Consider the following 14,266-nt stretch of genomic DNA (forward strand, 5'->3'; position numbering starts at 1 on the left):
CATTTTCTGTTAGTACAACAAACCTCATTTCAATCCTGAAATATTACTGTGTCCATCAGTTATTAGATATATCAAACTGAAATGGCTGTTGCAAACACCAAAATATTTAGAACTAAAAATGATTAAGATTAATATGGGTGCCTAAACTTTTTCATAGGACTGTATATATAGTCCTAGGAGTCCTGACAGTGTCATACACTATATATTATAGATATATATAGTCCTAGGAGCCCTGACAGTGTCATACACTATATATTATAGATATATATAGTCCTAGGAGCCCTGACAGTGTCATACACTATGTATTATAGTCATATAGTCCTAGGAGCCCTGACAGTGTCATACACTATATATTATAGATATATATAATCCTAGGAGTCCTGACAGTGTCATACACTATGTATTATAGTCATATAGTCCTAGGAGCCCTGACAGTGTCATACACTATGTATTATAGATATATATAGTCCTAGGAGCCCTGACAGTGTCATACACTATGTATTATAGATATATATAGTCCTAGGAGCCCTGACAGTGTCATACACTATGTATTATAGATATATATAGTCCTAGGAGCCCTGACAGTGTCATACACTATGTATTATAGATATATATATATAGTCCTAGGAGCGCTGACAGTGTCATACACTATGTATTATAGATATATAGTCCTAGGAGTCCTGACAGTGTCATACACTATGTATTATAGATATATATAGTCCTAGGAGTCCTGACAGTGTCATACACTATGTATTATAGATATATATAGTCCTAGGAGCCCTGACAGTGTCATACACTATATATTATAGATATATAGTCCTAGGAGCCATGACTGTGTCATACACTATGTATTATAGATATATATAGCCCTAGGAGCCCTGACAGTGTCATACACTATGTATTATAGATATATATAGTCCTAGGAGCCCTAACAGTGTCATACACTATGTATTATAGATATATAGTCCTAGGAGTCCTGACAGTGTCATAGACTATGTATTATAGATATATATAGTCCTAGGAGCCCTGACAGTGTCATACACTATGTATTATAGATGTATAGTCCTAGGAGCCCTGATAGTGTCATACACTATGTATTATAGATATATAGTCCTAGGAGCCCTGACAGTGTCATACACTATGTATTATAGATATATATAGTCCTAGGAGCCCTGACAGTGTCATACACTATGTATTATAGTCATATAGTCCTAGGAGTCCTGACAGTGTCATACACTATGTATTATAGATATATATAGTCCTAGGAGCCCTGACAGTGTCATACACTATGTATTATAGATATATAGTCCTAGGAGCCATGACCGTGTCATACACTATGTTTTACAGGCATATAGTCCTAGGAGCCCTGACATGTAAATAAGACCTAAGGATGACTCTCCGCTTGGGTCCCTAAGTATATTGGAAGTCACGATTTTACCAGGCTAGGGTACAATGGAGATGCAGGGAGTTGGGATATTTTTCACAGTTTTGATTATTACAACTTGTCCTGGTCACTGTATAATCTAATACCCATAATTATTCAGCACTGATGATGTCTATTCACTACAATATGGACAATTCTATTATTTCTTATTAGGTGACTCTCTGGTGGAGCAAATCCTACTGGATGAAGATGGGCACCAACTAACCCCAGAATTGAGTGGTAAGTGTACATGATATAAACTTGTAGCAGTCAAAATGTTTATATATATATATATATATATATATATATATATATATATATATATATATATATATATATATATAATGTCGCAGTGTTTCACTTGACTTTGTGGTTTCATATAGCACTCACTTCAATCATCCATTCCTGATGTGTACAACCTGCCATTTCAGAACATGAGACAGATTTTTGGTGCATCAGAAGGTGCCCTAAGTTTAAGGAGGTCCTTGCGACAAAATAATAAATATGTCTAAACCTACAAACAGGATTTATAATTTAATAATAATAATAATAAATTTTATTTATATAGCGCCAACATATTCTGCTGTGCTGTACAATGTGTAGGGTTCAAATACAGACAGATACATTACAAAGAACGTCATTTCACACAATGGGACTGAGGGCCCTGCTCACAAGAGCTTACAATCTATGAGGTAGAGGGGGTGACACAAGAGGTAGCAGGGGCGGCATTGCTTATACAGTATTCAGTATTTCAGATGGCTAGTATTGATAACTCTGCCTCAGTGTGGTGTATACAATGTATAACTGTGTCCTAATTTACCTGTTCACCTGTTTTCAGATATGCCAAGATAATTCCCACAAGATGACCAGCAATGAAATACTAATACATAGTTTTATACTGACAACAGTTGTGTGTGAGAAAAAATGTTATTTCTTTAAAGCTTTTCATTTCAGTAATCTTAAAATGTCCTGAAAGAGTCTAAGAGATAAGGCAGGACACCTGGGGAGGCAACTTAAGCCTGACAAGCCCTGGTCCCTAAGCCATGTCCCATTTTGGCAGCATTTACATTTCACTTTCCTTCACCATCGGAGCCCAGTCCTCCATACTATACTGCATTTTGCCAACTGATGGCATGTGCACAGTCTCAAGGGAGATTACCTAGCCGCCATTATTTCTCTAGGAGAGCTATCTCTGCTTGATTTCACCATGTGGACCTCTCTTTGTAGAGATATAATTGGGGAAAGGTCCACTGCACTGTCAGGTACACACAGAGCACCAATTATGGGAAGGGACAATACATATCTTTCATGGTCCACTGGGTCAGTTTTGAGAGTAAAAACAAACAGCCCATCATTGCTTCTTACAATATCAATGCAATGTTGCACATTGTGCTCCCATAAAGGGATCATTTATATTTTCCTTCTTTGTTGCTTTTTAACCAGGCACACAGCCACAAATATTTTTTCCCAAAATAACAAGCCTGTAGTACTTAAAAGAAATCACTACAAGCTAATTTTTATATAAAACTATTGATTTTTTTGTAATATAACTGGCATGTGTATATAAAACACCAAGGGCAAGCACATTTCCCCAAAAAAGGGCAATTTGTGAATGGTTTTTCATGTTAAAATGCTCAAAATTATCATTAATGTGATCAGCTTCTCAAGTTGAAGATATGGCTTCAAAAGGCATAACATTAAAGATAACATTAGGGGCATGACCTGAATGTGGTGTCTTGCTAGACATTCCTTATAGTAGCTTTCGGACACCAAGTGAATTTTCTGTATCTCTTTCTGGTTCAGAACGGCTCCTCCGCTTTTCTGTGGCCATGGTACGTTGCCTAGGTCACAAGGGCTCCTCTTCTCAGTTTTCTGGGTCGCGAATCTCAATGTTCTTGCTGGCTGCAGATCCTGCTTCTCTCCCGGTGGGCAGCTTTAAAATGACACCACCGGCTCTGTCGCTCTAGACAACTGATCCTCCGCTTCCCCAGCCTGTCTAAGACATGCAGCAGGCGTCCTTCTTCATGGCTCCCCAGTCAGCTGTGGAGCTGCCTTCTCCAGCACACATGCCTTCTCTTTTTTCCCCACTGCACCTGTCCTCCTCTTCAAGCTGACTCTAATATGCCCCGCACTTCTGCAGCTCTTCCAGTCCTATTCTGCTGCATGGGGGTCAGGGTCTCCGCAGCCTCCTCCTCAGAGCTACTATCCATCAGCTGCCCCCCTGGAGAGCATGAGCCGCCCTTCAGAGGCTTATATAAATGTTGAAGGGTTCCCTCCATGGCTCTCTGGGTCGCCTTCCCCTCCCCCCAGCCTCCCTCAGTTCCTAGAGGAACCTCAGCCCCCAGTACACCTTGGCAGACCTTCATTGGCATACTTGCTGAACCTGACAATCCCTCCTGGCCCATAAAGTTGGGCCCTGTTGATAGCCACCCTGTCTACAGTTCCTCAGGAGGCTGGCCTCTTTAAAGATGTGTCCAAACAACCAGGAGACGGCTCCCCATGGTTGCAGCAGTCTACCCTAGATCTGGGGGCCACACGCTTTAATGTTCAGTCCACCCCAGCAACCCTCCTCAGTCCACCTGCTCGCAACCCTCCTCATATTCATCTGATTCCTCCGCTCCCGGCTCCATTTCTCTTGGCCACAAATCTAAGAGCCCTAAGTTGTCAGACATTTGGAATGTTCTGAGCTCTCTCCCTACCAAGATAGACTTAGAAACTATTGTGCGCAGAGTGGAGACTAAGCAGGAACACATCTTCTCCAAATTCAGAACTTAAAATCTAGGCTACTCAGGTCTCCATCCAGCGGCAGGAGTCCATTCAACTCAATCACTGGCTCTCTACAGTAAAACAGTTTGTGGCTACTCAGTGATCGCTCAATAGATCTCTCCTCCTGCAGATGGCTGACCAAGAAAACAGGTTGTTGAAATAATCTCAGCTGAGAGGCGTCCCTGACAGCCTCCCTCCAGCTGAGCTCTGCACTACAGTGATCTCCAGCTTTAATATTGCCCTTACCTGCCCTGTCGATAAGGATGTAAATATAGATAGAGTCCACAGGGTGTTGGGACCCAGACACACTGACTCCATGGAACCTCATGATGTTCTTTGCCATATTCTTTTCTTTAAGGAGAAGGAAGATATCTGATTGTCCGCCACCTTGCCTCGCCTTTAACCAAGTGGTTAAAGATAATTTCGTCTTTCTTCTTGCTTAAAGGGGTTGTCCCATCACAAGGATCCTATCTATACTGCTTGTTAATGTGGATGTAAGACTTTTCCTAAATACATTGCTTCAGCAAAACTGCTTTGTTTGTCCACTATCTTACTTTATTCATTTCATTGTGGCCACAGCCCTGACTTAGCTGCTCATGAGTCAAGTAATGTATCTGCTGCTCTTGGGGGGGGGGGGGGGGCTAAATGCAGGGAGCGAGCCTGTGTATCTAGCTATTCCTGTGTCTACACCACGTGCCCTAGCTCCATGCCATCAGATAGGGGAGAGGAGCTGCTTTCATTTCTTCTGTTCTCCCAGTTATCAGGCTAGCTAATTCAGTTGTGTTCATGATGGCAGAGACAGGCAGTCTCTGTATGTAACACAGAATGGAGTTGCTGCTGCCTGTACTTCATAGTCCAACGTGGGTGGGCGGAGCTACACGTGAATTTGGGGGTGGAGCTAAACGGCAGGTTGCATGTGAAACCCCGCCCACCAAATGATGCAAGAAACCAGGAAGAAAGAAGATTTTACAGCAGTAAAGACTGATGAGTATGTGAGGTGGGAATACCCCTTTAACTGTTCATAACAGTCATTTTCACCAGGGGTATCCAGTCTTTTGCATGTCACTGTATAGGTTTCCGTTCAGGAGTCCCCAAGAGGACATCACGAATGGAATACCAAATGCAGATGTGAATCCGGCCTTAGGCCACTTTTTCACAATGTTGGAAAAGTGTCTAAGACACTTGACAAATGAGACATACAGCATGTTAGGCTGCGTTCAGGTCGGGGCCACGTAAACGCACTGCCGTTCTTTCCGCAGCGCTTTCAACAGAAAGTTCGCAAAGTTTTCCTCTGCGGACTTTCTGTTACAATTATATCTACGGGAAAGCTGCCGGCATATCCGTAGATGTAATTGACATGCTGCGATTTTCAAAACCGCAACAGTTTTGGAATCGCAGCGTGTCTGCGCTGCGGTTTTTTAGGCAAAGTGGGCATGGGATTCTCAGGAATCCCATCCCCTTTGCTTACACTGTAAAACGCCGCGATTTTTTCCGCAGAGCAAATCGCTGCATTTACGTCCCATGGGGCCCCGGCCTCACGTGTTTTTTTGTTTGTTTTTTGAGGAGTTTTTTTTAGGCGTTCTTTGAAGTGTATTTTTGAAGCATTTTTCAGGTGTTTCCGTCTGAAATAAATCAATGCAATAAAACGCTAGTGGTTTGTATTGATTTCCTGAGGTGGAATCTGCCTGAAGAATGGACATGTTCATTCTTTTTTTTCCACTAGCGGATTTTTTCTGCTAGTGGAAAATCTACCAGAAAAAAATAAATAAAAAAATAAAGATTACATAGGACTGTATGGTGAGGCATTTTTTGATCACGATTTGGAGGTATATTCCTGACCAAATTCCTAACCAAAAAACTTCTTGTGAACACAACCTTAGGGAAGGATACGAATACGTCCTCAAAATCCTGACCAAAAAGACGGCTCCCATTGAAATCAATGGGAGCCGCTCAGGAGTATTTTGCGGGAACAGTTTTTTCCGGCTCCCGGAAAAGAGAAGCAAGATGCTCATTCTTCAGGCCGAGTCTCCTCGCGATTCAGCCTAAAGACACCCCCTCCTCCGGACTAGGCCCATTCATAGGGCCTAATCTGGATCGGAGTGAGGGGCTGGATGCCGGTGCAGTGCACCGGATTTCAGTCGCGGCTACCGGTTTTTAGTCCGGAACCTGAGGCGGCCTCCATCTTAGGTTCCGGACCAAAAAACCTGGTGTGAACTTACCCTTAGGCTGAGGCTCCACATTGCGGAAAAGCAGCTTTTTTTTGTTGCAGATTTTGCTGCGGTTTTTTGAGATAAAGCCTTTCTGATCCACTCCTGGCTTTGGATCAAAAAACCGCAGCAAAATCTGCAACAACAAGAAAGCTTCATTTCCGCACCGTGGGGCCTTAGGCCAGGGCCCCACGGGACATAAACGCTGCGAAAAATCGCGGCATTTTACAGTGCAAGTAAAGGGGATGGGATTCGTGCGAATCCCATGCCCACTTTGTGTAAAAAACCGTAGTGCAGACCGTTGCGGTTTGGAAAATCGCAGCCTGTCAATTATATCTACGGAAACGCCGGCAGCTTTCCCATAGATATAATGGAAATAGAAATTCCGCGGAGGAAAACTCCACAAACTTTCTGTTGAAAGCGCTGCGGAAAGAACCGCAGTGTGTTCACGCGGCAATTCTTTCCGCAGCACTTTTGCGCTGTGATTACAGCCCTTAGACAGTTTTTTGTGTGCAGATTCTGGTACAATTTGCTTAATAAATGTTCTCCATTTTCTGAGTGTTGCAGTTGGTTTCAGATACATAGTGAAGTTACATTTCAGTCACTGCAAAATAAAAAGCAATTCATTGAGCTCAGCAGATAGAGAGACAACTCATGTCAAGCAGTAAAACTTTTTAAGAAATGAGACAACATTAAGTCTAGGTTTATTAACATTGCCAATTGTTCTCCCATCAGCTGATCAACTGATAAGACATCTGCACAAATCCAAGACAGAAAGTGAATTCTTAGGGCCCCTTCACACGGAGGATACGCTGGCTGATTCTGAACGTGTAAATGTTCCGAATCAGCGGCGTTTAAAACAGATCCCATTGCTTTCTATGTGAGCTGGCATACCTGCGCTCCCCATAGAAATGAATGGGCTGCTTTTTTCCATTCATTTCTATTTGGAGCGGGCGTATGCCGGCTCCCATAGAAAAAAATGGGATCTGTTTTAAACGCCGCTGATTCGGAACGTTTACAAGTTCAGAATCAGCCAGCGTATCCTCCGTGTGAAGGGGCCCTTAGAAACAAATATTGATAGAACTGCACGCCAGTAGAATTTATGCTTCAAAAATGTCTTTATTAGTGCAACATTTCAGGCTGAAAAATTCATATAATAACATACATACAAACATACGTTAATATCAAGTATTATTCCTCTCACCTCTACCAGGTTATAGTCCTCTCTACATCGAGCTGAAGAGATCCAAGTAGAGACTATACCTGGTAATAATCCCAGCATCATTGCAAAACAAAGGCCTCTTGGGAAGGTCGGGCATGATGCTAAAGGGAGCAGCCATTATTGGGTTATTTCACTAGAATCCTGTCATAAGACAGGCTTGCACATTCCAGTGAGCGCCCTCTATTGGTTTGCAATACTGAGGCAGCAACTGTCTTCTTAATTACATCATAAAAACACGAAAACTTGGTAATCTTCAGTAGTTGATACCTTTTTAATGGCTAACTCATAATGATGACAAATGGCTAACGTTTCGAAGCGCAAAGGCTCCTTTGTCAAAGCAAATTTAAAAACATTTTTGAAGGATGCATATATATATATATATACACAGAGTAGGCACAAAGGGTGTTAGATTTCAGGAGGGGAGGGGGGGGGTTGTTAGTAGTTGGTGAGACAATGTAAGCAATTGGTGGAGACATTTGCTAGAGACAATGTGGTAATTGGTGGAGACAATGTAAACACTTACAGGTCCTTATCAGTTCACACGTAACTGTAAAAAGACATGAACCCCTGTGATGCATTAAGCCCACACTCTAATGTCTGAAACAGTGTCATAAATTTATATTCATGTATGCGCCTTTCTCTCTTAGATCTGAAATTCCCTCTCAAAATCAGAATTTTCATGTCATTGGTGATGTTGTGGTCCCCACTGCAAAAATGTTTTGACACGGGAAGGTCAGTTCTTTGTTCTTTAATAGTATGGCGATGTGAGTTCATGCGCATTCTGAGCTTCTGTCCGGTCTCTCCAACATACAGATTTTCAGTGGAGCATTTGGTACACATAATTAAATACACTACATTGGATGTGCTGCAGGTGAAGGTACCTGGAATGTTATATTCCTTGTTCGAGTTAGGTATCTCTATCCTGTCGGTACAACGGTACACGGTACAACAACGAACATTTTCCTAATTACATCATGGAAGGCAGATTTGCATATTCTTCCCATAGTTCCTTGCAAAGTGGAGTGCTAAAGGCTTAACAAGTCTCCACACACCTATATGGTGGTCTCTCCCTAAGGAGTGACAATATCCCCGTATCCATATGAACATTCATAGAAAGACTGGAAAGATACACAAGTACAAAAATACATATAACTGAAGATACATAAAATATTGTGGTTAATAACAAATCGATGTTATGATCTCAATAACATATTAATGCTATATAATAACACTGTAATAAGTAAGGCCAAAATAACATACAGAGTCCAGGTCCAATCTGTGAACAATAGAGATGTGATTGCAAGACTGCAGTGCTAATCACTGAGTCACCTGTGCTGGAGCTCTGGGTTCGAATCCAACCTAGGACAACATCTACAAGGAGTTTGTATCTTCTCCCTGCGTTTGGGCGGGTTTCCTCCTGGTACTCTCATACTCTAAAGACATACTGATAAAAAATAGAGATATAATATACACAATCAGGATTCTATCTATAAATAATAGTGACTAGGGTTGAGCTGATCTTGAGATTTCAGGATCGTTTTTAAAATCCGATTTCCGATTTTTCATTCGAACCCGATCCCAATGCAAGTCAATGGGATTTTTTTTTTTATAATCGAAGATCGAATTTTAAAAACGATCCTATTCACTACACAGCGTGGAGTCTAAAAATTGAACGCTTTAATTGTTAGACTCCACGCTGTGTGGTGATTAACAAAAAAATTTCTGGCTACTTGTCCCCTCTGGTGTCCATCACTGCCGCTGCTCCGATTCCCACTGTTCTCGCTCCTGTTCTGGCTCTTCTTCTCGCCTCGCTGCCCCCGCCTCCCAGGTTAGTGTTACAGACCTAGGAAGTAGGTGGGGCTTGTGGCTTAGGAGAGTGTGGGCGGGTACACGGCGGGGAGTGCCCCTCCCAGTACCCACCCACACTCTCCTAAGCCACAAGCCCCGCCTTCTTCCTAGGTCTGTAACACTAACCTGGGAGGCAGGGACAGCAAGGCGAGAAGAAGAGCCAGAACAGCGGGGACCGGACCAGTGATCGGTGCAGGTAAGTGTTGAATGAATGGACACAGCCGGCGCGCAGGGGGTCAAGCTGTCTGCCGGCTGCATCCATTCATTCTTATGGGACCTAGCTAACATTGTTAGCTTTTCCCACAATGCTTGGCCAGTAGCAAAGCATTGTGTGAAATAACCTCCGAACGCGATCCTGCCTAAAAAGATCGGGATCGGAATTCCAATCGCGATCGTGAAATTTACTGAATCGCCTATCAGAATCCGATCTTTTCCGATCCCGATCACTCAACCCGAATAGTGACATAACAGATGATGCATACAACTTCAAGAGATATGAATTGGAGATCATCAAATGGTGTCAGCATGATGCAATGTAGTCTGGAATATGCAGAATCCCAGGTACTAGGGCTGGCGAGCCTAATGTGACTATCGCTGGGTCAGCTAGGATGCTATAAAATAAATGGTCAATAATTCAGGAGTGTATTGTGATATATGCCCTAGGGCAGGGGTAGGCAACCTTTTTTGTTCGGCGTGCCGATTTAAATTAAAAAATCAAAGATGAGGTCCTCGGAGTGCCGGTCAATAATTGTAAAGCTGACGACGCCTACACTAAAGTCATATAGCACAAACCGCAACATAGGGGCGCTGTCATACTGCACTCCCAGCCACATGCACTTACCACTATTTGCCTGGATACACATGTTCTTTTCCTTTAGAAGCAATGTAAGTACATGCGTAACCCACAATTAGTGGTAATGTACGTGACTGGGAGCAGTGTAAGGTCATACCTGTAAAGCTCTGACACACAATGTACCTGTATGCTCCATCCAGTCCTTGGCCGTTAGTAACTTCAGTTTTCTGTAAGGGAGCGTTCACACTACCGTCGGTGTCCGACAGCTAGTGTCCGCTGCTAATGTCCGTTCAGAATCTTGTGTGGATATTAGTATCGGACACTAGCTGTGTCTGTGACATTTTGCATTGATTTAAATGGACATTGGGTGCATTCGTTCACTGTCCATGGGTGTCCTTAACTGTCTGTTCCCAAAGATGTCCAACTTTTCAAGCGGACAGCAAAACCCGATATGTAGGTTTTTCTGTCCGCTTGAAAAGTCGGACATCTTTGGGAACGGACACTTAAGGACACCCACGAACAGTAAACGAACGCACCCGATGTCCATTTATATCAATGCAAAATGTCACAGACACAGCTAGTGTCCGATACTAATATCCACACAAGATTTTGAACAGACATTAACAGTGGACACTAGCTGTCGGACACCGACGGTAGTGTGAACGCTCCCTAAGTGAAACGCAGATTAATTTGTCACTTTTAGTTCCTGGTGGTGCAATAACAGCAAAACCCCAGCCAGGAATTAAATGGTGTCACACTTACAACAAAATGAATGCACTGGTGCCCAGGAACTGGATTTGGCTATAATTGCATCTAGTTACAGTGTCACCACCCAATAGAATCACACTAAGGCTGAGGCCCCACATTACAAAAATGCAGCTATTTTATTGCAGATTTGGCTGCGTTTTTCTTTCCGTCAAAGTCAAGAATGGCTAGAAAAGGAACGGGAAATATATAGGAAGGTTCTTATACGTCTCCCTCCTGCTCAATCTGCTCCTGGTTTCGGCTCAAAAAAAAACAGCAAAATCTGCAACGAAAAAAAGCTGTTTCTGCAATGTGGGGCTTTAGCCTAAGGCCCTCACGTTGTTGGAACACAGCTTTTTTTGTTACATATTTTGCTGTGTTTTTCTGAGCCTAAACCAGGAGTGGATTGAGCAGAAGGGAGACGTATAAGAAGCCTCCTATATATTTCCCATTCCTTCTGTAGCCATTTTTAGCTTTGGTTGAAATAAACCGCATCAAAATCTGCAACAAAAATGCTGCATTTCTGCAACATGGGGCCTCAGCCTTACGACTCCTGCATACAAATGGCACGGATGTGGTTTCACTGACCTATATGTTAAAAAATGAATTGACAGGGCTGCAAATGCAGACAGATATAGGGAATGTATAGGACAGATATAGGGGATGTATAGGACAGATATAGGGGATGTATAGGGCACATATAGGGGATGTATAGGACAGATATAGGGGATGTATAGGACAGATATAGGGGATGTATAGGACAGATATAGGGGATGTATAGGACAGATATAGGGGATGTATAGGACAGATATAGGGGATGTATAGGACACATATAGGACCTGCTCCATAGTTTTCAGTTCTTCAATTTGGCCCAGATACACAGCCACAAAAAGAATGGCTGTATATATGGGTCCATTGAAATATATAGGTCTGTACTTTATCTGCAGTTGTAGATAAGAGTCTGGTCATGTATATTGCAGGTTACAACTCAATGTGCCTCATATTAATAGCAGTTAACCCCATCATGTCCCTCACATTAACCCCCTGTGTGTTTTACATAAGGGACACTGATATGTGAGACATATGGAGGTAATAAGTGAATATCTTCATTATATAGGTCCCTTATTAGTACCCCCATATGTCTCACACCTCAGTAACCCTTATGTGAGCCACACAGGGTTAATGTGAGGGGCATGATGGGGTTAACTGCTATTAATGTGAGGCACATGGAGTTACTAAAACTAAAGTAATAACCCCAAATGCCTGACAGTAATGAGAATAGTTAGTATCACACACGTACCTGGTGTTTTTACTTTCACTTTGCTTCCTCTCCTCCTCAGGGCTGCAGACGGCAGGAGCTCCTCACATGTAGCAGCAGGTCCAGGGAGCCCTTATCCCGTGCAGTGAGAGGCTCATCTCTGATTGGTGGGCAGTGAGAGAAGGGGGCGTGTCCTACACCGCAGCTCTAGCAGGCACTGAAAGGACGCTCTCTCTCTCAATTTTAGTGTGAAGTCTCATGCTGGCTGCCGTGCCACCAAAATATGCCTCCCGTCGCAGTCTTGGCAGGCGTGCCAGGGGTTGCCGACCCCTGCCCTAGGGAATAGAAAGAAAAAAGAGGCACCGAGCCGACCAATGTGTAGTAGTGGGTGTAATCACAAGGTAAGCAAACAATATTAAGCCGCTCACCTGACAGGGTTGTAAAGGATACAACAACCCTGATAGCATGAAAGGCAAAAGATATATAGGGAGCAGGTTTAGGCAGCAGCTGGTCACACGCCAAACGACGTCAAGGAATATCAGTTAAAGACCGTCCTCCATTGATACAGAGAAAGAAGACCGCGCTCACCCAGGGACCAACACAATCTTTATTAGCACAACGCGTTTCGAGCTGAAAAGCTCTTTGTCAAGTGCACAGAATTAACCAATCCAAGAACTTTCAACCAGGATTGGTTAATTCTGTGCACTTGACAAAGAGCTTTTCAGCTCGAAACGCGTTGTGCTAATAAAGATTGTGTTGGTCCCTGGGTGAGCGCGGTCTTCTTTCTCTGTATCAATGGAGGACGGTCTTTAACTGATATGCCCTAGGGAAGGATGGAGAGATAACAAGAAAAGTGTGAATAGAAAGGCACAAATAGAGAGTTGCCAAGTACATAGTAAAGGAAGGAAGGTTATGCAGATGTCATTCAAAACAGCAGCTGATACCACAGGATTTACCAAGGGAAAGCGAGAGAAACAAGGGAAATTCTGTCCTGATGCATACTAGCTGGTACTATAAAGTAGCTCCAGAATGCCTGTCAATAGTTTACAGCCATTATATAAATGTCTTACCTGGTGTAAATCTGCCAGGGAAATGAATTGGAGGCCTGATGATATGAGGAACAGACTTGTTCCTTTATAAAGAGGATAGATGACGTCATCATGCTAGGGGCCGTGTCGACATCATCTGACTGTGATTCCCTGTGCGCCTCACGCTGGAACCAGAAATCACAAATGCCGGCCTTAATGGTGGACTACAGAAAGCTTGCACGTCACTGCAACGATGTAGTCTATGACCTGGTGCTGTCTAGGTCCCTAATGTGAAAGAAAGAGAAAGCCTGGTGACCGACCGTATAGGCCAGAGCGCGTGCGTTCCACCCTGGAACGCACGGCCATTTTCCATGTACTGTTGTATATATGGCGTTGCATGCCAAGCTGGAACACACGGCCATACCGCACATTGGAGTGTGGCACGGGATAGGTTAAAAGGTGTCAGGGAGGGCTGAGATTAAAGGGGTGGCCAATGGGATCTTCTACAAAGTGTAGCAAACTTGTTAGGAAATAGACAAAGCACGGGCCCGATAATAAAGATAATAGGCCGCGGGTGTGCGTTCCACGGTAGGATGCATGGCCATATTGTATAAGAGAATGTTTGTAAACGGCGGTGCGTTACAACGCTGGAATGCACGGCCATATTGTGTTCAAATGTGACTAAAGAGAGGGTGGAGCGGAGCTGAAACTAATGAGGACCATAAGTTCTACCAAATAAAGTGTTAAAGTACTTAATGGGCTAAAAACAAGCCCCGGTCTGATCAGAGGTTACAGGTTGGGGGAGTGCGTTCCGCCGTGGAACGCAGGGACATATTGTATTAAGAAAATGTGTATGTATGGCAGTTCCAATGATGGAGTGTACAGCCATATTAAAGGTGAAAAAGGAGGAATGAATACATAAGTAAATATTAATAAATAAATGGAGAAAGTGAAAAGGAACAGTGAGAAAGAACAGT

The 14,266-nt window shown here is 43.2% G+C and overlaps 1 protein-coding gene across 1 annotated transcript in view; it reads left to right on the top strand.

The window, feature by feature from the left end:
- Positions 1 to 14,266, top strand: part of LOC142214653 (NACHT, LRR and PYD domains-containing protein 3-like) — a 42,411-nt gene that overhangs the window by 14,937 nt on the left and 13,208 nt on the right. Inside the window, exon 4 of the mRNA XM_075283593.1 lies at positions 1,598 to 1,663. Within this exon, the coding sequence (XP_075139694.1) occupies positions 1,598 to 1,663 (66 nt within the window). The remainder of the gene's footprint in view (positions 1 to 1,597; positions 1,664 to 14,266) is intronic.

This window comes from Leptodactylus fuscus, chromosome 7 (assembly GCF_031893055.1).
Source record: "Leptodactylus fuscus isolate aLepFus1 chromosome 7, aLepFus1.hap2, whole genome shotgun sequence".
NCBI lineage: Eukaryota > Metazoa > Chordata > Amphibia > Anura > Leptodactylidae > Leptodactylus > Leptodactylus fuscus.